At 41.1% G+C, this 26,691-nt stretch overlaps 1 protein-coding gene across 10 annotated transcripts; it reads right to left on the bottom strand.

Moving 5' to 3' along the window:
* Positions 1 to 6,416: 6,416 nt before the first annotated feature.
* LOC122772319 (protein mono-ADP-ribosyltransferase PARP6) lies at positions 6,417 to 26,686 on the bottom strand. Of its 10 annotated transcripts, none has more exons than XM_044030267.1 (24): positions 26,378 to 26,684; positions 26,236 to 26,292; positions 24,775 to 24,925; positions 24,300 to 24,417; positions 21,997 to 22,091; positions 21,032 to 21,092; positions 20,737 to 20,827; positions 20,486 to 20,552; positions 19,591 to 19,740; positions 17,800 to 17,950; positions 17,298 to 17,429; positions 16,923 to 17,018; positions 16,696 to 16,788; positions 16,375 to 16,500; positions 16,167 to 16,232; positions 15,374 to 15,441; positions 14,820 to 14,868; positions 14,549 to 14,661; positions 13,165 to 13,237; positions 11,589 to 11,658; positions 10,186 to 10,280; positions 9,856 to 9,919; positions 9,043 to 9,127; positions 6,417 to 8,527 (listed from the first exon to the last, which is right to left on the bottom strand). In XM_044030267.1, the coding sequence occupies exons 4-24, from the start codon at positions 24,405 to 24,407 to the stop codon at positions 8,425 to 8,427; spliced, it is 1,956 nt and encodes a 651-aa protein (XP_043886202.1). In that variant the 5' UTR covers positions 24,408 to 24,417; positions 24,775 to 24,925; positions 26,236 to 26,292; positions 26,378 to 26,684; the 3' UTR covers positions 6,417 to 8,424. The 10 variants fall into 10 exon arrangements, 9 of the variants coding, with proteins under 9 accessions (XP_043886202.1, XP_043886207.1, XP_043886201.1 ...); XM_044030272.1 differs by having other exon boundaries at positions 24,300 to 24,377; XM_044030266.1 differs by lacking the exon at positions 26,236 to 26,292.
* Positions 26,687 to 26,691: the final 5 nt, after the last annotated feature.

The following is a 26,691-nucleotide window of genomic DNA, read 5'->3' as shown; positions in this document are numbered from 1 at the left end:
AGAAAGCAAGGGGGGGATCTGCCAAAGCAGGCAGCTTGGCAGAGAACTGGCATTTAATGAAAAACTGAATTTTTTACATTACGCTGTAATGATTTTCAGAAGAGCAACCTACATCAAGCAATTTCCTGTCTCCCTCTCTTTAGTTATTTATTTATTTATCTTCTCGCATGTGTTTTGTACCATGTAATAAGCTGGTAATAAAAAGGGAGTACGATGCACAGAGGAGAAGTTGGAGAAGATTGGAAGATACCGGAGACGAGAAGATGAAGGGCAAGAATCTGAGGAGATGAGTTACGGGGTTACTGGAGTGACACAGTGTCTTTGAAGGAACTACAGTGTGAGGATGGCAGGGTGTAGGGGGTTGGATTGATAGGGGAGACAAGAGATAACCAGTTCCCATCCAACACCATGCTCCTCTGCCTTTCTCCCTGCACCAGCTTTATTTTAGGCGGGCAATGAGGGTCTTTGAAGGCGCCCGAGGAGGCGGTGTATGATTTTGTCTGTGTGATTGTGGTGTATGTGCATATGGCAACATTAACGTGTGCATACAAGCAGTCCCTGAGTAAATGAGGCTAAGTAAATGACTTCAGGTGAACGCACAGTTCTCTTCATGTACACATGCACGTGTTTTCTGCCTGTCTGCCCACATGTGAGATGGGAGAGCAGCCCCGCTACAGTACATCTTACTTACTGAGTGTTGGCGACCTATAGAGCCCAAGCTGCTGGAAGGCAGGCAGCTCTTCCCTCTACACATCTCTGTTCAAAGGCGCCATCAAAGTCTGGCAGAAATGTCAGTGCTGCAGGCAGGGGACCGGCCTCTGAATGTCAGTCCTTCTCAGGTCAACACTGTGAGCCAGCCTGCCTCACAAAGACAGGGAGGGGTGGATGAAGATACAAAAAAAAAACACAGGGACAGTGATTAGCGAAGCATAATAAAAATGATGTTAAAAGAAACAGTGAAGGTGAACTTGCGGAGGTAAGAGAGAGGCACGGGGGTAAAGAAAAATAAGAGCAGATAAAAGACTAAAGTGTGGGTCATTTGGTCATTTGTGGTTAGAATAAAATGTTTTCATTCCATCCGTGTGTGTTTCTGCGAGTACAGCCTCATGTCAAGTGACAGTTATTTCGGAAGACAAAATCAATGTAAAGCAAAGCACAGGATGCAAAAAGGTCCTGGCGTCTATTTGCACCTGAAACACGGGGACACACTCACAGAGACAGATACAACAATAGGCAGACACATGGGGACGAGACAGAAAGGGAGAGCGGTGCACTCAAACAGCACACACACACACACACACACACTGATGATTGTCCCAGTGCTGGCCATGAGGAGCCTGTCAGATTACAGGAGGGTAATTGAATGGTAAGGGAGCAGACCACACATCTAGCACAGCCGGACTCCTGAGGCGGCTTCCATCGTACCAGAGCTCAGGGGAAATTCAGGCACCACTTAATAGTGAATTGGAGATGGGTCAGGACAAGCAGTCCTCATCGAGACCAAAAACCTGGTTCTAATGAGGCAGAGCCTAATTTGTAAGGAAGTGGTTAAGGTTAGGGCTTCGATTTAAATCGTTGTTAGGTTATGGTTAGCTTTGTTTAGGAAATGAATAGAAGCCAGTGCAGCGTCCTAAGAAGAATAGCTATGGGTGTGTGACACAGGAGCGTGCACATGGCAGCAGTGAAAATGATTTTTTAAAAATGTAAAAAATAAATAAAAGAAAGAAAGAAAAAAGACAGAGAAAGTAGATGAGGCAGAAAAAACATCAGAGGGACAGAGGGAGAGGAAAAAAAGCACAAAGAAGCAGCAACATTTATACGAGGAGCTGAGTGTCCATCTGCCAATGAACATCTCCAAGAGTACAGCACATTGACACGTTAGCAGTGTGAGGGAGTGAAAGAGAAGCATTGCACAGCACTTGCATGAGGAGAGAAGACAAGTTGTAAATGACTGTTGATTTTTCTCCTCTTGCACGTGAATGACAAAGACATGCTCGGTGTAATTTTATTCCCATATGAATACAGATAGATGAGCTGACGTGACATGGACAGCGCATACACCCACATTATGAAATTGACTGAGTCTGTGTTTGTGTGTACCTGGTACTCCTTATGTTGTCAGGACCCAAATCTGTTTACACAGTCACATTATAGGGACTTGTCTTCCTTATGGGGACAAAAAGGAAGTCCCCATAACGTATATTACTACATTTTAAGGTGAAGACATGAAGACAAAAATCAGGATGAAGTCAGATTTAGGTTAAGTTTAGGGTCAGGATTAGGATTAGGACAGTAGTAATTATGGTTAAGGTTCGAGTACGTCTCCAGGAAATGAATGCAAGTCAATAAAGTCTTATGAAGTCATGTCAAACAGTGTGTGTGTTTTTCAGGTATTACTCATGTTATGGAGACCTAAATCTCTTTACACAGATTATGGGGATTTATCTAGTTTAAGGTTGGGGTTCGGGTTAGGGTAGTTGTGGTTAAGGTTAGAGTAAATCTCCAGGAAATTAATGTAAGTCAATGTAATGTCCTCGGAAGTCAAAGTGGAAACCAGACTGTGTCTGAGTCTCTGTGTGTGCACACAGGAAACCCAGGAAAAACTAACAGCTAATTTAAAGATAAGATAAGATAAACTTTATTTATCCCTCAAAGGAGAAATTCACTTGTTACAGCAGCAGAACAAGCAAGGGATTAATGAAAGGTAAAAATAGAAGAAAAAAAGGACTATAGTCTATGTGCATTATGTACAGAAAAAATTTATGGACATTATATACAATTTGAGGAGAATGAGATACTAGGAACAGGAGAAAGAGAGTTGAAATGAAAAGATGGAATGATTTAGACAGAAGGAGAGAGACAGGAAAAAGAAGAGAAAAGAAGAAAGTCTGCTGCGTGTAAAGTTTCCCCCATATATGATATGTGGATATGGGGATGTCATCAAGCCTGTGAAGTGGAAATAATAAAGAATTAGGATCGTCTCTGAAGACGGGGAGAATTAATCCAAAATGAATTATGAAGAGGAGGAGAGGAGGAAAAGAAACAACATCAGCTATTTCCTTTTCCTCTGCTTCAAGGCAGATAGGGGGCGGTTTGTGCGAGTACTGTGAATCCCATAAAAATTAAATTAATAACAAAGGGAACACACACACACACACACACACAGAAAAGAAGTGGAAAAATTAGTGGCGTGGGGGTGGAGAGAGATAGTCATACAGAGAGCAAGGGTACGGATGGAAAAAAAAAAAAAGATGAGAGAGAGATTTTAGGAAATGGAGGGCGGGCACTGTTGCTACCAGATTGCTCTGCTCTTTTGTTCCCCCTCATCTTTCTGGGAAGAGCTGCCAGTGTTAAAGAGGAAATGCTGCCGAGGCCATTGTAATAAATGCCACTTGTAAATTGTGGAGTGGAATTATACAGCTTGCAGATGGATCCATACGCCTGAGCAAAACGTGGCCAAAAAACCAGGAACGATAATTAAGACTTAGGGGGTGAATGACAGAGCCATTTGTGACGACGGAATATGGCGTCTCCCAGCTCTCTGAGAAACAGAAGGGCTCAGAGAGGCTCGGTGTCACAAAACATTACCCACACAGCTGTTGGCTTTATGAGCAGCAATGGTGTACGCCGATTCTCCCTCCCTCTCCCTCTCATCCTCTTCTGTCTTTTTCTACCCTCTTCTCCCTCCGACACCCCAAACCCCCACCACCCACCACCCACCTACACACACACACACGCACTCCCCTCTCCCTTTGGTCACCGCGCAGTGGTGCTGTTCTTTCCCAGTTTGTGCCATTTTAACTCAACAACCCCCTTCCTCTCCCAAACACCGCCACCATCAGCTATACTCTTCGCCTCATACCACCATCCTTTCCATCACTGAGGGACTAGACAAGGACTTGTACTCCATCATTCATATCCAGGGAAGGGGAGGTAGGAGGAGGCACTCCGCATGCACACAAATATAGAGTAACACCCGAGCTGAAAATTCAATAAAAAGCACTGACGCTGACAGAGCTTGGTACTGTTTTGAATGGGAGTTTGGGCTTACTGGGGCTCTGGGATGACTGTAAAGTAGGAAAATCGAATTCTGTTGTTTTTCTTCTATCTCTCCTTGTTAAAAAAAACCTTTTTGTATGCCATCCCTGTGCTCACAGTGTCCACATAAGTCCTTGCGCGCTACACTTCCAGTAAGGTTCAGGAATCATGCCTGTGCTTTGTTCACACTGTTGTGTTTCTGTCTATAATCATTAGACGCCAGTTTCTCTTCCACTCCTGGGAATTCAACGCACCTGCTCAACAAATGCAGAGACACTGTCGTGTACCTGAATGCCTCCTTTTGTTTTTGTGTCTCTGTATAAATTTTTTGTCTGGCGCTCAGCACAAACCGAGAGAAACCCCCTGCACATTTATTTCGCTTAGCGAATAGAGTGCGTCCCCCTTTGCCCTCTCGTCTGCATCTTCCTGTTAAGTCCATCTATCGCTCTGCCTGGCTGGCCATCCAGTCTTCTGGTCTCGTCTGCTTCTTTGCCTCTGTCCCATGGGCCTCCACATCGTGCAGCGTAGTCTGCAAAGTCTTAACTCAAACGAGACCCCTTTCGCGCCCCGTTAAACCACCGACCTTCCCTGTCACTCCTGTCGCCCGCTGCTGCCGATGATGGGGGCCTGAGCTGCAAGCTAAGAGACCCCGAGCTCAATAAAAATGTGGGTGATTAAACAACTCCCTGTAATTGCTCCTTTTCTGCAGGAATCAAACGGTCACTCTTACTACGGAGGCACGAAAGAGGGAGGCTGAAGCAGTCCCTTCCGCTGAGGGCCAGACACCCTCTGTGACCCTCTGCCCTCCCGTCACCACTCCCTTATCTGACCAAACAACCACTCTGCTGTGTGTGTGTGTGTGTGTTTACCAGCATGTGTGTGTGTATGTCCTAATGCCCTGTGCCAGAGTGTCTATTAAGTATGCAAAGAAAGTCATTGAAACAAACCAAAGTGGAATAACACTAGAGCTCCCCTCAGTGGTCGGTGATTAAATGACACAAGAGAAAGCCACGGCTTAATCTAAGCAACGTGCAGTTGTGTGCCACCGGCCAGCTGGCTTTGGTAATGGGGGACAAAGCTAAACTAGGGGACCATGTCCAACATGAGGGCTGGGTTTCAGAGATCATTGTGAGCACGTGAACCATACACATCATCCACTAGTCACACACACACACACACACATGCAAATATCAGAACAAGAGCGCAGCCATTGTCCCTGTCAAATGGGTCAGCTTATAAAAGGGACGGGCCCAATTACCGTAGCCACAAATACACACATACACACACAAAGTGCCTTTCAAGAGTCCATGAGTGCTTCAGCTTCCCAATGATTATGTCCACTTTCCACACACCCAGCACTTGTTGTATACATACAAGGCCTCCTGTGCCAAAACAGCCATCAGCCTGGACTTCTGCAGCAGCAGCAGCAGCAGCAGCAGCAGTGAGATGTGTTTTGGCTGGTTTGAAAGAGGAGAGCTTTCTGTGGTCAGGGCAACACGGGAGCAGTGAGTGAGTGAGCAATTGGCTGGTCAACAGCTATTAGTGATACGCTCTGCTACATGTAAACACGGAGATTAGATTTGAAGAAATCAATGCGAACTTGAATCAATTTGTGATGCAATAAAGTGCAAACATTAAGATGTAGTTTTGGCCTAAACGATCTGCTGTATATGGCAGCGCGTTGAGTTGTCTCGCACCACTTCCTCCTGAGGTAAATCAATTACATTTGCACATTTCAATTTGCACCTAACCTATAGCGGAGCACAGTAGTTTATGCGCGTGGTATTTCATTGTCTACGGTGAGGAGGGTGATTATGATGATGGTCGCGCTTGTTTTCAAAATCAGTCTGTAATTACTATAAAGCGTAATTTCTGTCTGCATTCTGGGGGTAGCATTAATGTGTCTTATTTTCACATTAAAATCAGTGAATGGGCCTCATTTTCTTCTGTGTGACTAACGTGCTTTGTTAAACTCAAATTACACTCAATTAAGTGTCTATGACGTTTCAAACGAATGCAGAACATTATGACTCATTAGGTGCTGATGGAAGATTGATTATCGCCCCTGAAATGTGCGGGATAAGTTAGGATTTGAATGAAAAGGGTAGACAAATTCTACTTATTATTATTATTATTAGTAGTAGTATTAGATTGAGATTCATTATTGACTAGAAATTGTTGAGTTTTGTGAATATGGAGGGAAAAAGGTCTGTTTTTTAATCTTCAGAGAAGACTAACAGATCACAGGTCTCAGATGGTGCAAAGATACATTGGTGGAGGAATGGTGCCCCCTTGTGACTGAAACGCCAGCTCCGGGCGTGAGCCACGTGTAACAATAACACTCTTTTCCACAGAGAGACATAAAAGGAGACTGTATGTAAAACTGTGCAAAATCAGGCTTTATTTTATTTTTTTTTTTCCCTCCTGCATTCTCACATTTCATAATAATCACAATCACCATCATCGTCATCAGCATCATCTTTGATGAAAACGTCGCTCACCAGAGACAGGGAGCAAGAAAATAAGATTCTCAAAGAGACTCGGAGCTCCAACCTCTTAGCAAAAAACCGACATCAGTTGTTTGAGCAGTCAACTGTACGTCTACATCTCCTTCTTTGAAAAAAAACATCTCGGCGAGTTCTCCCGTGTCCTTATTTACAGTTCATTCTCCTTCTGTGTGGCAAAGTCCATTCAGTAGTCAGGGTTTTTAGTTCCAGGAAACAGTGAAAGCCCATATTAGTAGATATAGTTAAGTTGTTGTTGGATATTATAGTTTTCCTGGCTCCATGAATAATATTTTTTTCCCTCCTTCTTTTCCTCCAGTGTGTCTACTGCAGGTCCAAGGAAAGTCCATTTCTCCAGCTTAGGCAAACGTTGAATAAGTGCAATGTCCAGTATAATGTCAAGAAAATACAAACCCACACATACAAACATACATACGTACATTACATGACTAACTGATAAACTTGATTAGCTATACAAGGTTGCCATTCTCCGTTTTGAAACCAGGGAGCTGCACATTAATTTACCTCCAGTGTGTGTTAGGTCAGGGTGAGATCACCTTATGTCCATGATTTTTTTATTTCTTTTTTCTGTACAGTTAATTTTGTAACTTGTGATTCTGATGAGAATTGTTATTGAAACACAAAGGAATTTATTCCAGAATAGGATTAAATGATGTGTACTTGAACAAACTGGTTTTTCACTGTATCAAAAATATCAAGCTGCTCAAACCTGTCTAGTACGTGTAGCACCAGATACCAGTTTTATTGTAGTCGAGTGCCAAGTTTCAGCTTTTCTAAAAGATGTGCACACAAAAAAGCAAAAAAATAACTGTGAAATTAATGCGATAGTAAGCAAGTTACCCTTAGTAATCCAAAATAAGGAATTAAGAGAATCAAAAAATAGGAAATCAGGTGGGCGATAATTTTCAGTGTAATCAGTGGCAGTAAAAACTATTTTTAAATTACAGGGTTAACAAGTATATGAAGAAATTAAGATTTAAGGACATTTTATGACCCTTGTTCTTATTTAACTTGTCACGTTCAATGTCTGTCCAGTCAGATAAAAGTTGAGGGGAGGTTTTTTTTATTATTATTTGAAAAGCCATTTGTTGCTGTAAGATTTTGAAAGTGCTTCATCTTTCAGTCATAAACTTGTAAAAATGACAACGATATTATTTGATAGATTTTGTATTTTTTTTTTTTTTACATTTGTAATCAAAGTGCCTATAGTGTATGCAGCTTCAAGCAACACCTTGCTTACTGGATTCTGGCAGCTTCATCCAGGGGACAAGGACTAAAGGACAGAGCAGTACCTGTCCCACAGATAACTATGTCTCAGACCTTAATTATAAGACGTTAATGACAGAAAATTAAACGAACGGATCGGAAACAATGCCTTTATAAACACAGTAAGGGAACTATGTATGTGCATGTAAATCCATCAACCACAGAGGGATTTGTTGTTTGGAATGATTCTTTTTTTCTTTTCTTTTCTTTTAACTTGAAATTCACAAAGAGAAAATATAATTACAGATCATTAAGATCAGTATAGGTGCAGCAAGAGAGACACAAGCTTGCATTTGACCTTAAGTGTGTGTTCTGTATGAGTGGATGCCATTGATGACCCTGCTTTTTTCTGCAGAGTTACAGTACGGTTAAATAAACATGTAGTGTGTAACCGATGAAGGAATAGCAACAAAACAAGAGAGACAGACTCAAAAAAAAAAAGAAGACTCTAGACATAATGTGCTGAAGAGCTCCCTCAGTCGCTTCATTATCACGCCTGTGGTCGTCTTGTCTGAACATTCGCTCTCTCTGCCTGTCTGCCTGCGTGCCTCCTCCAGAGAGACAAATCCATCTATGTGTCGCTGGTGAATCTCCATTAGCTGGAGTAGATCTGAGTCCCAATCACACGCATGATCTCCTTCTGAACCTTTGGCTCCTGGGTGTTGATGTTGGCGTCCCCTACTTGGCCATCTTCATACCTGCGCACATACAGTACATACATGGAGTTTGCATATCGTGTGAGAATCTTTCATTGAGTACAATTAATAGTTCTGGGAAACAAGTCTTTTATTTGTTGGTATAAGGGGCCCAGGTGAATGCAGTAGTATTATTATAATTATTCATCAGGCAGTGAAGATTTATCTTGTTGTTTTGGTAAATAATTGGGCTCCAAACATTACCTTAAAACTTCCTGAGCCACAAAAGTGGAAGGGTCACATCAATCAGACGTGAGCACAATACATTCAGGACCACGTTTAAATGATAATGAGTGATGAGGGACAACAGCAGCATCTACCACAATCTGCTATTAAACCGCTGTCCAGCAGTTTAATAATAGCTGGTAAAACAATGCAACTGAGCAATGAGCTTCATAATTTAAGCGTTGATGATAATGATTTTCGTTTAACCTTCTGCCTTGTTGCTGTGCCCAGTAGTAATTAGGCATAGATTCTGTGGAATTAATGAAGGAGTTAAAGGGGTCGGGAATACTTACACAAAAAAGAAGCGAGTGCAGACGTGGTCAGATACTGGACACACCCAGATGTTCCCGTGTTTCTGCAGATCTTTAGATGTGATAACTGTAAAACAGAGATGTTTCATGAAAAGTCAATTACTTATTATTGTTATTATTATTATTATCATCATGTTACTATTTGATCCCTGCTGCAATAGTAGTGTTTCTTTTGTATTTATCAAAACTATTTAAGATGCACTTTAAACTCATCATCCTGATCGATGCACTATTTAATCTGTATATTTGTAAATGTTTTCCCCATTTTGATGATGATAATAGTAGTGTGATAACTGACAGGACACATTTTTTTGCATAATAATACACTGGCCACTTTGATATAAAGGAGCTGTATGTATATATTCAATATATAAGAATATTAATAAAAATGAACATGGTATGTCATCAGAGATTAAGGAAAACTTGAAATAATGCTTTGCCGACAATGGTACAGCCTGTATATTCACCATTTAAAATCTAATTAACAGACTAGGACTGGCAGACCTTTGTCCCTGGTGAGTAGGGGTAAAGGAGCAACAGTTTAAATTTTGATCACAGTGCCCGTTTTAAACTCAAGTCGCATTTTACAAATAACCAGATTATTGGATAATGGGATTTTCCCCTGTTTTGATGTCTTTTCTGAAAGGTTTACAATTGTGATTAATTGAACTGTGTTCACTGACATTGTTTAATTAGAATAAATAAAAAGTTAGTATACATATATATATATTTTTTTTTTTTACATTTTATGTTTTTATTACAAATCACAATATAATAATCAAATAGCGTTATTACCTTCGCACAGAGCGATGCAGTTCAGATTTCGACTCTGAAGAAACCTTGATTGTATCGGACGGCTCTATTGACAAAACAAAAAACAACAGCGAGAACAGTGACGAGCAACAAAGCTGCCGCAGTAATTCCAATAATCTAAGTGAGCTGATGGTAACAATTAGAAATGGTGATGATAAGTCATCTCTGATCTCTCTGTATACAATTTAAAATACATACATGCCTATTGAATAACATGAAACTTATTTTCATATCCTCTTTGATTTACTGCCCAACAATATATTACTTCATAAAATCACTCTGTAAATAAAGGTAGTATGTAAACTGTAGTACATTTTGTGCTCTCACCGGTGGTATGGTGTTCATGCGGTTGTAGCGCTGCACCAGTTCATCTTTGGTGGGCATGCGGTGCTGTCCTTTCCCCATTCCTGCAAGAAGCAGCACACGGAGAGTAAACAACTCTCCGTCAGAATGACCTTACCTCGAGTCAGTCACGCTGTGCAAAACTCTCCCTCTAATGGTCTTCAATGTCTATTAAAGATAAATTATTGCCCACAGTGCTAACCTTCTTATGACGTTTACTAGCGCAAAACTACTACGTGACTCTGCATTAAAGAAACTGAGCTGCCAAATGAATGTCAACATTTAGGATCATAAACAAAGGGGCAGTTAGCCTTTTTTTTATTAGTAAAGAAGCATTAAATCTATTGTTTTGATAATTTGTGCAGTTTTACCAATTGTAATCTTAAGTATGGCACAGTACTGAAACTGATTACATTTCAAAAACAAGTCCTGAAACCATAGGCATGATGGGAAGGTGAGCCCTGCTGACAAACATCACACTATTTTATAGGATTAGAAATCCATCCTGAATTTGTGTTTTGGTAGAAATGCACATGTATGGTGCTTAAGGTTTGTTGTAAATCGTTGTACACCCCTGACCAACAAAAGGAAAACAATGTAAATACAAGAGCACTCAAAAAAACGCAGACCTCCACCAAGGGTTTAACACTTTGTCACCTTGACCTGACATTTTGATCCACTGGACTGAGAAGACTTTCTGGATCTATATAGACCTTATCTGCTTAATTACTATCAACAAATTGCCACCAGATCAGATGTAATTGAAACTATTCCTGCATAAGCACAGATTTCCTTCAAATCCAATTTTTGTTTTGAGTTTTTTGATTTTTGACAGAGTTCAGATTTTACAGTTTTGCCTATTGAAAATGTCATAATGTTTTGTGAAGTCATCATTAGGTAGACTATAACCAAAATTGACTGGGATCATACTTGGGCGATCGTCACTAATTTATCATGAAAAACTAACTGTGGTCAGGAAGTTGCTAACAGAAAGACAAACTTACATATAGACCCACACCAATGAAAACATAACCTCCTTGGTAAAGGTGGTCAGAGGTAAAGAAAATAAGCCAATAAACACGCACACAAATCCACTAAAAGCCCATTTGCATACATCTACAACAAAAAGCATGGTATGAATAGGTGGAGCACAAGATTAGGGGCCCAAAGCCCAGCACCCAAAATGGACATACGTGTACAACACAGTGCAGCACAACAGAGACGATAACATGAACAGTTCTCACATGTGAAAATGAAATATTCCAGGATGATAAGCAGGCCATGTCACACACAGAAAACACATGTTAACCAACATGGTGTAAAAAAAAAGGAGGGTCGTCGGGCCTGAGTGATGAGGAATGAGCCGTTCCTACCTGAGTATCCAAAAGATATGCTGGAGATGGGGCTCAGATAGATTCCCTTTCCATATGCTGCCCCATGCAGCTTGGGTAAGAGCAGGAAGGAAGGATTGAGTCACCGAGCACTTGTACAACACAACTTCACACACACACACATGGTGTGTGGTAAACTCATTTACAGAGACACAGTGTAGTTCAATCATTAGAGAGAAAAACTGCATAATTCACTGATATACCATAATGGTAGTGTCTACCACTACAATGCAAACTGAAGACACAAAAATACGACAGTGATCTCCACCAATCCGCACAATAACACCTTTTTGTCTACAGTGTGAGAACAATTTGTGAGTAAAACGTTCAGGTAATCAAGGAATGCTGAAGTCAGAGATGAGACAACGGGGGCTGGTTTGGAGATGATGATATGAGGATGATTGACAACGGCGCCGACGAGCGCTCACACAAGGATGTCCGATGTGACGAAAACAGTACGCCCGCAGGTGTGACATGGAGAAACAAGAGAAGGAACCAAGACAAACGTAACAGTTTGGGAATAAAAATAGGAGGAAGATGGCGGTCAGGATGTGACAAGTCGGGGAGGAAATCAAAAGGAACGAAAGACTGGTGTGATGATGGCTGGCGCTGGAGGCGCACACCACCACCTTCTCCTCCTCCTCCTCCTCCTCCTCCTCATGTGGAACACAATGGCCTGTGGGGAGTGGGAGGCGGGCGTCAATGCTCAAGGTGAAATGGAGAGGAGAAAGAGGAGGCAGACGAGCGCTGAGGCGAGATCAAAGATTGAGGAGTTCAAAAAAGTTGGAGAACAAAGACGGCATAAAATGAGGCACGTCACCATGATACAGCGCTCACGGCCAGCATCGACGTCGCACAGATCCTTGAGATTTCAGACGTAATTGTGTTTAATCTATCTTCAAAACAATGAAAAGCCAAGCTGCAATTATCCGCCGCATTCTTCCCTCTGGCTCACACCTCATCATTTCTTAATTTACGTTATAAAAAAGTATCCTTTCATGTTTTTTCTGTCTTCAAGTGATCTTGATCATTCCAATTTGGTCAATCATTTACCCATCGGTTATCAATTAATGATCTCTTTACTGATCTGAGACAACCTTTTGACCCAGGTCTGAATAAATAACAAGTGGTGCCATTTTCTTTACTTCCTCATACACTGTAAGGACACAGTGTCATGGAGCTTGTCCTTTGCATCCTTCAGATTTAGATCCATCCTACGTAATGCTCTAGGTGATTAACCCCTACAGGACACACAAGGCAGCCTCCTGACAGCACAGCTGACACCACAGTCCCCTCCGTTTGTCCCACAATGGGAAGAAACGTGCCGTCTGCTGCTGCCGGCGAAGGAGACAGAGAGCAGCCGACATTTGGCCAGGCAACTCTCCCAGTGTGCCCTGCCCGCTATAGTGCCAAATGCAGCGCTGTTGAAAAGGGAAGCTGGCATCCATTAACTGCAAAAATGAATGACCCGGACAATGAGCCTGCTCTTACCAAAAGCAGGTTTACTGTCCAAGAGGAGATGCATCATAAATTCCAGCCAACTGTCAGGGTTACGTACCTGCAGTTTTGTATAGGAGGCATTGACTAGTCCATTTCTCAGAACAGAGTGCCAGTTCTCTATATGGGAGCCACTGGAGCAAGTTGAGAGAGGGAGAAATAAGAACAAAAAGCCATAAAATGAAGTGTAGTGTAATATGTGGACCTCAAAGTGCAACCTCCGACGTTTATTGGCCGGAACCATGCTTTTCAAGAACACTAATAAAATAGTACTGGTGCATTTTATCTTGTGAGCTCTGATTCATTGTACAATCCTTCCACTAAGGAATGTAAAAAAAAAAATATAGGTGTTTGAAATGTAATTGAACCAAATAAAAGCAGCTTTTTCAAACCCCACTACATTCAATCTACTGTATAAATAGATGTATAGCATTTGTGCAAGGACAAATAGGATATCACTGTTTTAGTCTAAAATGTATTGATGGCATACAGTAGGGATGCACAACATTATTGGCGTGATATCGGTATCGGCAGATATTGGCTTTAAATGTGTATTATCTGATATCAGCAAATACACACATCTGTCGATATGGTTAATGACAACAACAGTAGACTAAACAGGCTGTTACCTCCTTGACGTCTATGCTTTTTATTTTGCTCAATGAAGTACATTTATATCTACATCTGCAGTGACATGAGTAGATATTATGTGACTAAATGACCTCTGCACAAAAACATATATACATATTGGTTATAGATATCGCTTATCGGCCCAAGCTCTCAAGATATATTGGCAAAAAGTCCAATATCCTGAATCTCTAGTATACAGTTTATAATATAGTATAAGTTTTTAATCTGTGTATGCTTTTTCTTCCCACACCCACAACACAGACAAATGTCACTATAGTTCATTGATTATCTTCTCAATCTCCCCCAACTGTCATTTAAAATTATATAATATTTTTGATAAAGTTTGAAGTACTAATCAGCAGACAGAGAGACTGTTAGGCCGTGTGTATGTAAAATATTCAGCAGAGCCCCATCTGCTACAGTACACATGTCAAACTTGCAGTCATTGCTGGCTCTGAGTGCTGGCTAAACAAGGTGCTTTCACAGTCCTGGCCACAGCTCTGTGCTGTTGTTGTTTGTTATAGTTCCATAAAATCTGCTCGAGTGGGGCCTCTGTCCACAACATAATGAGGGGGTGTCACACTGAGACATACTTATGTGTGCACCACTGCTATGTTAAATTATGTATGTATTTTAGTAAGCATCATCATTTACACTACGCAATAACTGAATCGTCTCAGATTATTATTTTCTCTGGGGGCCACAAGCTAAACATTAGGAGAAGTTTTTTTTTTTCTTATATAGTTCTGAATGAATTAGCTATTGAAATAGCCATACAATGTAAACCATGTTGAAATAGTGCAAAGTGGACTCACTGGAAGGCGAAGGTGCTGCCGTACAGCTTCTTGGCAGTGCGAAAACGAGCCTCCTTCGCCGGGGGACTGCTGAGCAGCAGGAACTGATGGGAGGTGTGCATGAATTTCAGTTGCTACCACAGTGAGATCACACGGGACGAGTAAGAGCACGAGAGAGGGACAAACAGAAAGAGAGAAGAAGTGAGCACTGACCATCAAACGACGCAATGAGGCACAGTGAACAACCCATTTAATAAAAGAGACTTGAGGGGATGTCCCTCTGGTGTCCTACCCTACTGAGAGGCAGCTTGACGATATGCGACCTGTTACTGGAAATAATCCTGAAAGAAAGAAGGAAAGTCTCAGTATCACAGTGTCGTATATAAGGTCTGGCATTCTCTCTGAACACTACAGTAGTCATGTATATTATTTTCCAGGCCTCTGGACTAACTCTTTTCACTCGTACCACTGGTGCTCCCAACTGAAAACATTTTAGGACTCATCATGAAATGAACCAAATTTACTTCTCAACTATGTACTGATAAATGCTATGACAATTTAAAATTAAAATTAAAAATTCATTGAGACAAATGTATTAAATTTAAGACATTTACCATCACCACCAACACAGACTACTACTTACTACTTAACTACATATTATATAAATAACATCAACTGATTAAAAAAAAAGTTTAAAGGTTTGGTTTAGTTTAGTAGTTTATTATTACAGTTTATGTATTTGTCTGTTGTATTTGTCTGATCCTGACTCTATCACATACAAATATTGCAATTGTTGACATACTCAAAGGAATAAATCCACTTTTAGTAGATGTCCTGTCTACTCACCACTGTAGCAGGGGATGGGCCAAAGGGTCCAGTTTGTCCATCTGTTTCTTGATCTCCAGATATGAGCCCTAAGAAAACCACAAAAGCCGCATGTTGTTGTCAGATGTTTGGTTTTCTTGGGGGACAACCTAGTAACAGTAACTGTCACAAAGCCTGCACCCATGAAGTTTAGTACTACAGAGGAAAAGACTAAATGCAGGACTTTATAACCAACAGTTTATGGTGGACACATGTTAACCCTTTAACACCAAACCCTCAAAATGTCAGGACTTTTTTTCTTATTTTAACCAGAAAATGTCCTGTGAGTAAGTGCCTTTGCCCATTTTTCCCAGAATAACTTTCAATATCTGGCAGTTATGTATAATTCACCGCATGTTAATATAGTGTATTAACAATTTAAAATGAAGAAAAACTACTTTTATTTAATAAAACACTGCAGTAATACATGAACACTAGATTTTGCATGTTAAATTTGAAATTTGAACAGTATAAAACATACTTAAAGTAACATTTGTTTGAGTTTTTGGCCCAGTGTCCAAAAACAGGCCAGAAAATGGAAACTATGCGTGAGTAAAATTACCATAATAACCACATATTTTCTTTCACTTCTCAGCTTTCAGAAACAGTTGGAATTTATCCGACACAAACCGCTGCATAATTACGGTAATTATGCAAAGTGCACTTGCGCAAACCTGTCGCCTGCAATGTGCACGGTGTTAAAGGGTTAACAATCTCTAAGCTTTACAGATCTCAATGATCCTTCCCTTCTTCCCCTCCCATCTCCCACTTGTACCTGGGTCATTTCCCGGATGGACATGACACTGTCCAGTGCTTTCTGCAGTCTCTCATAATTCTTCTTCTGTGTTCATTGGTTGAGCCAATCATCATTGTATGCAATGAAAGAGGGAAAAACAAACAGACGTTAAATTATTAATCAAAAACGTGTATTGACGTGTATTGACATTGTTATTCATCTTGATTCAAGCAGAGGGAGCGCTGACCTTTGGGTTGAAGGCCAGAGTCTTGGGGTCATTGGGATCAACAACGGATGGGTACGGTTCAAAGATGATGCTCTTCCGGGGAGACTCAAGAGCAGCACGACACATGGCCACAAGTAGGTCCACCACCTGGGAGGACAGATTTTACATAATTCCATTTCCTGCCTTTAGCTGATGCATATGTGAAACATATAAAGAACACATAATCAGAAATGTGTCTCCCTCTGGAGCATCAGTGTTTGACTGTTGTGTTCTGTGGGAAATAAAAGTTTAATGACTGCACCGTGATTTATTATCCTATACTATCTGTTGTGTTGCAGTCACCTCTGCTCCAGTGGCCACTTCCTCTGCAGCTCCGGACATCACACCCAGAGTGTAAAAGGAGAACACACACAGCTCCCTGGTGCACACAGCGGGCTACATTAACACACCCAGACAAAGAATTATGTACATTAGAAACCTACACGGACATGAATCAATCCTCCCACAAAAAATGTTAGGAAACCATGAAGAAAAGGTTGATAAATCTGAACTTAATGTTTCTGTGTTACCTTCAGCATGGATCCATTCTGAAAAACATGCTGTTCGTCACACACCACGCAGTACTCATTGAGTGTGGGGATCCTCTGCTCTGAGTACTTCATTATCTGTCAGGAGAAAAGCACAGTGGTGTTCCCACCTCCAGCACTGCTGTATATAGTGGTTGGCAGAAGAGTAGTAACAAAGCACAACTTTCTGGTGGGCACAAAAATGCAGTGTTAGCCCTTTTGCACATGCACAGGCTATAACATAAACAGCGAATACACTGGGGCCGTAGATTGTGAGACAGGATGTTTTGTGTTTACACTACAGAGATGAGAGGAATCTCAAAGGATGTGATGTACATTTGCGTTGTTTAGTGAACTCTTGTCTCCTCAGGGTCTAACCTGCACTAAGAAGCCGTACTCCAAGGTAGGGATGTTCTTGCAGTGGCCGCCCGCCTGGGATGAGAAAAACAATTCAATCAGCTGCCTCGTGGTAATCTGCGCTGGGGCCCTGGCCGCCGGGACAGCCACAGTCTGATGAGTCAAGTGAAGACAAAGCATTATGGGAAACGGCGCAGCAGCCATGGAACGGTAGGGGCAGGGAAAAGCTCAAGTGGGAAGAGTGCAGATGACAGGTGACTGAGCAGAGGGTCAGACTGGGTCACAGTGGATTAAGAAAGACAAGAGCAATATACAGTTCCGTCAAAACAGCGAATACCTCTTTCGTCACATTTAGCAGAATCATCAATGATGCTGAACCCATTATGATTGAATCAGTATCGCCAATGTTACAATTTGCTGTCAGTAATGCAGTGTTTTCAATCCAAAACTCCAGAAACAACAAAGCTAATCTGAGGTCTCTGACTGGTTTTACAGCTGCGCAATCGTGCCGTCTGGCACTGACCTGGCTGTTTGGGGGATAGCTGAACAGTTCCCCTTTGGGGTTCTTCATGGTACAAGAGATGGAGCGGTTCATCAGGCGGGTCACTCTCAGCTCAGGGACGCTCAGCTTCCCTTTAATAACCGTATCTTGGATCAGAGGAAAACTTGGAGACCTGTTGAACAGCAAGACACAAAACATGTGCATCACTGTATCATTCACATGTCTGTGAGGAAACGCTAACATTGTTATCTTTATCCTAAAACATTAGCAATTCACTTGTGCTTCGGCTGGTGCTGATTTTGTTCTTCTGACATCTCAGTTGGCCGTCTTTCTTCTCAAGCTTAATATAGAAGCACACTTTGAATCTGAGCCTTGACTTGACAACAGGTTCTGTCCAGTGCCATAGCACTGAGCCACAATAGAGTTTACTACTGAAGAAGAGAAACAGCAACATCGCGCTAGTAGAGCGAGATGATTGCAAGCAGAAGTGAATTCTACAGCTCAAAAAAACCCAGGCGTTCAGCATTTTAACAAGCTCCTTGCCCCTGTCTGCCCTTGCGCTGCTAGTGTACACAAACAAATGCTCCCTCGGTCAGGTTCTGTTCACTAGGACCAAACAATGGCAGAAAAATAATAACAACAACAAAATGAATCACCTAACGTTACAAACTGCAGCTTCAACTGTCAGCCATATTTGCAAAAACTCCTCGGATGTAACACAGTGAGCTAAGACTGCCCTGTGTTATGATGGCATAGTGACATACAATACATTAAAGAAATGCGGTCACTCGCACTAGACTGACAATATTACACTAAATCATATTATATCATATACCAGTGTTCATTTCCACCATCACTATTGGACTTTATCCACGTTCCCTCTTGATATGAGACTTCTGTGAAGTCATGACAATGTCAAGATGACCTAAAGGTTAGTGAGGCTGACATCGACTGAGGAGGCTGAAACTCTGTCCCTGCGCACCCATAACTGTAAAAGCAACTTGAAGTAAGACAAAGGCCAGGAAGAGTACGTTGAAATGGTTGCATTTAAGTCAATCTGTACTGTGTGCTGTGTCATGGCGTCTTATCTTATGCCTTACCTTTCACAGACACACCTACAGGTAGAAAAAGGTTTTTGTCACTATCTTTACCCAGCTGCATCCCAAATCCCCTGACCCCCTGACACACAAACACACATTAAGAGGCATGCAGAACTGCTTGAGTCACAAGAACACTTTCAAATGCTGAAAATATAAGAACACGTCGCCGACGTTATGCTCGAGCTATATAACTGCTTAATAACTATGACAAATAGATTTATACAGTATTTAGAAATAAATACACTCTGCAAAACCATTAGCAAACACATATGTGATTGCTCATGCAGGCCAGTCGGACCCATTCAATTAAAATGGGACAGGTTTGATAAGATGACAGAGTGCCGAATGGCAGCGCTGCTGAATCATTTTCCCTCACAACCAAGATGGCTGCCTCTGCTGAATCACTCCTGAAGACATTATTGAAGGAAAGGGACAGAGAGCTGCTGTACACTGTCGTCTGTTTACATTCAAATGTCACGCCATTGCTCTAATTAGTGTGTAAATCACTCCAGCGAAAGTGAAAATAAACCTAGGGGTTCCAGACTTATGCAAATGTGTCTGGCAAAAGCATCATAATGAGGAACTAAATATGCCCGTGTGGGACAAAATGGCCTGCATCAAAATGTCACCATTGTTTTTTAACAAACTGATAGCACACATGCCTGATGGGGTGGATGCCTTCAAAGTGACACAGCGTAAGAGAGAGACCTACTTGGGTATGGGGGAGAAGATGCTGAGCCCTGCACGGAACTTCTTGATGGTCCCCCCGGCTTTGAACCAGCTGTGCCTCTTCTCCTGCTGAGCCTTGAGGAACTCATTACTGAGGTGCTTCCACTGCTGTGAGGTGAACGTGCTCAGGATCCTGACGTGTTACAAAACCGTCAAGCAGAGAAAAGAAGGTGAGCAGAACTGGCTGAGCTTCTGTTTTTGCAGTAGTGTGCATTGTTGTCCCGCGTAAGAGGACTGGCCAAGAAGTACGAGATTACAACACAAAACATTAAATATTTATGCATGAGTCATCTATTTTGTAACTTGCTTGGTTGTTTCTAATTCTCGTCGCAAAACTTCTGAATTTGCAATATGTTATTTTGTTTACAGGAAACTAAGGTTAACCCTTTAACACCGAGTGTATTGCTGACGCGCCGCACATTGCATTACCGTAGTTACGGTTTGTGCGTTGAGTCAGCATCTGTACACCTGTACATAGTTGCATTTTTTTGCGCATTGAGAGACGCAGCCTCAAGAAATGTTATTGTAAATAGGTTTCATACTGTTCCAATTCCAATTTATTTTAACACGCAGAAATCTTGTTCATTTACTAAATAAACCTTTTTGTTTTACTTCATTTTAAATTGTATTACAACGGTTTTATAGCATGCAGTAAATTGTAAATAACTGCCAGATATTGTGAGTCATTCTGGAAAAATGGCAAAAAGCACTTACTCACTGGACATTTTCTGGTCCTTTTATGGTTAAATTAAGAAGAAACAGTCTGGACGGACATTTTTAAGGGTTCGTTGTTAAAGGGTAAACTCGTGAAATCTTCAGTGTGTGGAATCCCAATGAAGCGTGATGGGGAGTTACACATAATAGATTACATAACTTACTTTTTGAGCTGCAGGCCCAAGCTGAATCCTTCTTTATTGGAGGGCTGGAACACTTCTACTGACGGCTCTGAGTGAAGATGACTAACATTATTACAAAGTGAACAGATTCACACTTTTCCTCTAGCGTACTGTCTTTCACTCTCCCTCTCGTGTAGCACATAGTGTACTCACCTCCCACGCTCAGTGAGTAGCACAAATATCTAAAGTCCCTCCCAGAAAACCAACATCCACACTTGACATCTTTTACTCACCAGGTCCATCGAGGTACTGAGAAAGAGAAAAGCGCAGTCTCAGAATAATGGGCTCTGTTCTGATAACTTTCCAAGCTGTCGCAACCTCCTCCTGAGTCAGACACACACACATACACATACACACATACACATATGCAGAGTTAGGACCCTAATTAAGGCCATTTCTCATTATATAAATAAATGATGAGCGCATGCTGCATTATAAATGATGTGTTACTTTGCAAAATGTCATTAGAATAGTAATGGGCAAAGATGGAGGAGGCATGTAGGCACAAGAAGAATAATGCCGACTCACATCTAAGAAACCGATGTTAATGTGAAGATCGATGTCCACATCATCGATGGTTCCATACTCTCTGTTCAGGGAGACAACAAGAGATACAGCCAATTTATCAAAAGTAAGGAGATGCGTTACACTCCTAATTAACCCTGTAAGAGGAAAACACTGTGTGCTTTTCCTGTTTTCACCAGATAGTGAGTACATACTATAAATGAATGTGTACTCTTTGAACTTTTCCCTTGTGTACTATAAAGAAAAGTCAGCAGATTTTCATCTTTTTTTACCCCAAAAAATATTTTGCATATAGTAAGTGTGTAGGTAAACCTTTATATCTTTGTGACGACCAAAAAACTTATTTTGGCTGGCCCTTGCATTCTGCCACACCTTAATGTGTTAAGACCTGTTTTAGGGTTAGAATTAGGATTAGATTAAGGGGTTTAGGCAATTATCTGTTATGCTTTTGGTTACTGTAAGGGGCTGGGGAATGTATTACTGAGGTACTGTGTCCTCACTAAGACAGGTGTATTAAAATGTACTGCATGTAGTAGCCTGTGACGACAATTTTTTTTTAAGTCCTCATGAATTTAAAGGCCGTTTTGAGGGTTAAGATTTGGTAATGGGTTAGGTTTAGGATTGGGTATAGGTTAAGGTATGGTTTAGGTTTATGGTTAGGCATTAAGTTGTGATGGTTAAGGTTAGGGTAAGGGGCTAGGAAATGGTGAGGACCAAAAATTGTATAAACCATATGGACTGAGGACATTTGGGCAAAGTGGGGACATTTTGGCTGGTCCTCACTCATCTTTAAAGGGCTTTTTGGGGGTTAAGACCTGGTTTTATGGTTATGGTCAAAATTGGGTTTAGGTTAGGGTCAGGGTTAGACATTTAGTTGTGATGGTTAGGGTAAGGGGCTTATGTCTACGAGGGTCCTCACTATGTATGAAGATCAAACGTGTGTGTGTGTGTGTGTGTGTGTGTCATACCTGACAGAGACAGCACTGTCAGTGTAAATGTCTTTCACTGCCTCAATGTCTGCATCCAGTTGAGGGTGACGGTACAGGTCAGCGGCACAGCTCCCCTGCAACAAGCAGTATATGTTGTTCCAAATGTGGTCTTTGAAACTTTTTGCTAGTTTTTATTACACACAAGACAATAACCACAAATATTGATCAATATAATAAAAACAAATGATATTGTATTATATTGGTTTCATTTAGCCGTTTTAAAAACAACTGTATTACTCAAACTTACCAACTGAATTAAGTTGATGTTACAACAATTTAGCTGAATAAGCTAAATTTGCTGTTAATTTCTGACCTTCAACCATAATCCTTAGCCATAAAGCAACACCTCATAATTGGTGATAGTTATATTTTTACACAATTATTAGTTTGGAATACTGAGTGAGTGATTCCCAACTACTGTTTTTCTTTTTATTTGTTATCATTATAATTGTCACCAATGTCTCTTCCTACATTTATTAGCTGGTTCCAAAGGTTCATACATAATTTCATTCATCATCATCATCAATATTTCAACCTGTTTTCTATTATTTGACAAACTATTGCTTATTATTGTAAATGTATTCTTTGTAATATACTGTTAAATGAGAATAAGATAGCGGTAACATTCAGATACATGCATCATAATTGTTACTATAGCTTTTTCTCTACCAGTAACAACAACCAACATATTCTCATGGTTTTTGACACAAGATGGTTGTAAAAATAACTGAATGGTCTTTTACAGGATGTCCAGTTCAGCATGGCTTGTAATTCATTAGATCTGCTCAGCACTCGTCATCAGGTGTGATGCAACATCAAGCACATCTTATGTCAGCAATAAAATCAGACAGCTGCATAGTTTACAATGTGCCATAAAAAGAAGACACAAGGAAGGATGACCCCGGAAGTCAAACCATGTGTATACTGTATTTTATTTAGAGAATGAAGAGTAGAGTGTTGCAATAGTAATGGTTGACCCAAGTCCCATGTCACACATCCTTCTGGTGTCTTAACACTCATTTCCTCCGCTTCGTGTGTATAGGGCAGATCCCACATTTTCATCCTTATCTTCTCTCCACTGCTTTTATGTTCTCTGGGTGCACAGAAATGAGCTTTAAGTCCCTGACTGGATTTAAATTCCAATCACAAGACTGGGAAGATAACAGTAAAAAAAGGATGACTAACAGATTAATATCTCCATTTGGAAGTGAGGCACTGAACTTAACGAGATGAAATGATACATTAAATGGTGGCCATAGAAAACGAAGTTGATCGCTTTGCTTGTGATAAATGCTAAAGGTGGCGTAGGGTGGTAACACTTAAATAGTACTGTGGCTCCTTGAGTCACACTTCAGTGTTTAAAATCATATTTGACAGTTTTCTACAAATACAAAGCCCAGAAGCCGTTATATATGTATCCTAATGCAGAAAGGCATCATGCAGCTGGTCCTTCTGTGCTACATTTCCAGAAGAGGATATCTCAACCTTTACTGACCAAACTACAGTGACCAACTACTGTCTGACTTATTGTCCAGCACCACCATCAGTTTAAATATGTCAAAAGACTTAAGTGGTTATTCACGTTTGTAAGAAGGTGGATAAGTCGTGTCACCATCGGGCTACAATATGAACAACTATATCATAATCTGTATAACAAATGAGCACAAGGTTTGATCATCACTTACAGTAATGCTTTGTGGATGGTTTTAAAATGGGTTGTATATCTGCTGCTGGTCTCTACCTCACTTCCCTCTTGTCCTTTCTCTGCCCCCTTTCTGTCCCCCATTTTTCCTTTCACCCCAACCAGTCGAGGCAGATGGCCGCACATCTGGTTCTGTCAGAGATTTCTTCCTGTTAAAAGGGAGATTTTTCTCTCCGCTGATGCCTAGTGTTTACTCATTGTGTGAATTGTTGGGTTTCTCTGCTTCTGTGCCTTGAGATAATGTATGTTGTGATTAGGCGCTATACATAATAAAATTGAATTGAATTGAATTATAATCCACAGATTAAAATGATATGTATTTATCAGGCTTGAGCAACACTATCATCTCTGAGTTGAACACATCATGGCTCTTTTTGTCAACATTTTACAGTTGAAAATAATATTGATAATCCAATACATAACAATATCCTTATGATAAACAAGTTTGAGCTTACTGCGATTGGGTTTTTTTTTACAGAAAATTGCTTTTATGACTGAGATGTGTTAACATTTACTAGTATCACTTCTAAAAGCACATCATATCATAGAGATTATAGAAGGGTAATAGCCTCCTCTGTACCTGAATGCCATACAGGAACTGCTCCGACTCATTCTCTCCGTCCGACTCCTCGTCTGTCCAACACTGGCCTTTGATGTCCTGTGGGCCCACAGAACGTGCAAAGGCCATTATTGTAGAGCTGAAAGAAAGTGCACCGTCGTTCTATCATCCCTTCATCTCACATCCTTTCTCACATGTCCATATTTAGCCTCCTGTTCAAGGGCATCAAAACACTGCTTTATTTAGCATCTCAAAGTGAGAGACAGAGAGGCAGGGTTTATTTCCAAAAGACATGAATTCAGCCTTCAAAAGAATACTCAACTGAATTAAAAAAGAAGTGGCTGAACCAAAAATAACTATGCCTGAACCCCAGATCTCAAGTTAAACAAATCGACAGTGCTTATGTAATATATTTAGATTAGAAATTAAATTTAGTCTGCACGTCCGTTAGTATTCAGACGCAGTAATTACAGCGATACAATCCTGGCTGTCTTACCATTGGGTCTTGTGTTCATAGGGCTCACTCAGACAGGTTTAGGCCTGAGAACACTGCCAACCATTTCAGCCTACTTCCACGTTGAAGGAGCGTGAAAAGAAAAACCAGAGAGCTCCGTCTCTCTGTCTTGCACCGTAAAGGACTGCACGACCTCAGAGAAACAGAAAGTAGAACGAGAAATTAAAAATCAATAAAGGTTGAAAATGTGAAACAAAGCGACCGTACCCAGTGATGCCATGCTTTGTAAATGGTGCCCTCCTCCTTCTTTTTTTCCCCTTTAAAATGTCTGCAATTCACCTTGCCATGTATCCTAGCAACAGCCATCTCTGCCTCTGTTCAGAGTGGCATTAATCACTGTGGTGAGAATGTGTGGGAGATATGTGCTGTACATTTAGGATCCAGGCAAGATGTCTCCATTTCTTTGTTTTGTGTGTGTGTTTATTTTTTTTACACTAAATTCATCTCTTAATGCTGAAGCACAAAAGGTTGGCTGAGCAATAACGACGTGCAGCAAAAACAACACATAATGCTGATGTCAGTGCATTATTAAACTGTTGCTTTTTATGTGCCTGTCAAAAACAAATACAAGGATATTTTTGCGCTGCTAAATATGCTTTGTGATTTCCCGTGTGCCCATGAGGACAGAACAATGTGACGACACTACGTTAAGTCAAATAATAATCAATTATAAAAATGACCAAATAAAGGATCAGTTACAGTTTTTGTGCATTTTGAAATACTGTCAAAAGATTTGGAAGAATAAATGCAAGGGTTACATTACGGATATAACATAGGCACCAAAAGAGCACTCTGTGTTTTATAGCGGCCCATCACATTAAGTGTCAGACATGTACACAACACATCTGATGTATTTTCAACAACATATGAAGATGCAGATGAAGAGATACTTATTTTTTTAACGTCGCACTGCAACGTCACAATGCAAATTGCATTTTTGCACATTTTAGTGCATATCAAGCCAAAAACTATACATAATTTATTACATGTCTCAGGACCGGATCCTGAGACTTGCACAAAGACTGAATAGCAACATAGCTCAGCACTGCAAGACAGAATGGCTGACATAACAGTCACGCATGAAATACACTATAATTACAGAAGCCTTAATTATCCATTTCGACTAAGCTTCTGCATTTGATTTTTTAGGACGATGGGCTCATGCAAATTTCTACATGTCTAAAAAAAAATCTAATCCTTTTGTCTGAAATATGTCTCTTTTTATGCTGGGAATAGGCTCGCATCTTTTCCAAAATCACCATTTCACTGAACCCAGCTCGACATGGCTTCCTAGTCATTATTGCTTCTTTAGGTTTTTAGCTCCTCTCCTTTTCTTTCCTGTTTATGTCTGCTGCTCAGCCATGTTCTCAACCCAGCTAGCATCTACATCCCTCCACCCCCACCCCACCCTCGCCATGCCATGGTCTCCATCGTCGTACATACCAATAAACTCCAACCCCCAACCACCACCACCACTGTCCCCGTTCCTCGTTCTGATAACTGTTTAACACAAACACAGATGCAGTCAGGCGGATTACCCCCTCCCCCAACGCTCTGCACCCCCGACCCATCCCTCAGCACTTACCTCCACAGAGGATGGAGACTTGGATGCTGTCCTTGCCTCAGCTGCTCCCCCTCTTAAAGGGCGCACCTGCCGCTCTCTCCCTCGGTGGCTGTTTTCCACTGAAACGGTGGATGAGTGTAAGCCCATTAAAATTGGAAATCAGAGAAACCAGAGCCTCAGTTCCCTAAAATCTATAGCGTCTATCTCTCAGTCTGTGGTAGTGTGTCTGTGAGCAAGCTGGTTTGTGTGAGTCTGTGTGTTTATCTATTGCAGATCTCCTGCTCTTGCTGCTGCTGTCTTATACTTTGCCTGACAACACTGAGGGGTCTGAGCAT

Source organism: Solea senegalensis, linkage group LG7 (genome assembly GCF_019176455.1).
Source record: "Solea senegalensis isolate Sse05_10M linkage group LG7, IFAPA_SoseM_1, whole genome shotgun sequence".
NCBI lineage: Eukaryota > Metazoa > Chordata > Actinopteri > Pleuronectiformes > Soleidae > Solea > Solea senegalensis.
The sequence above is the reverse complement of the archived record's forward strand: the minus strand, read 5'-3'. Positions and strand labels throughout refer to the sequence as shown.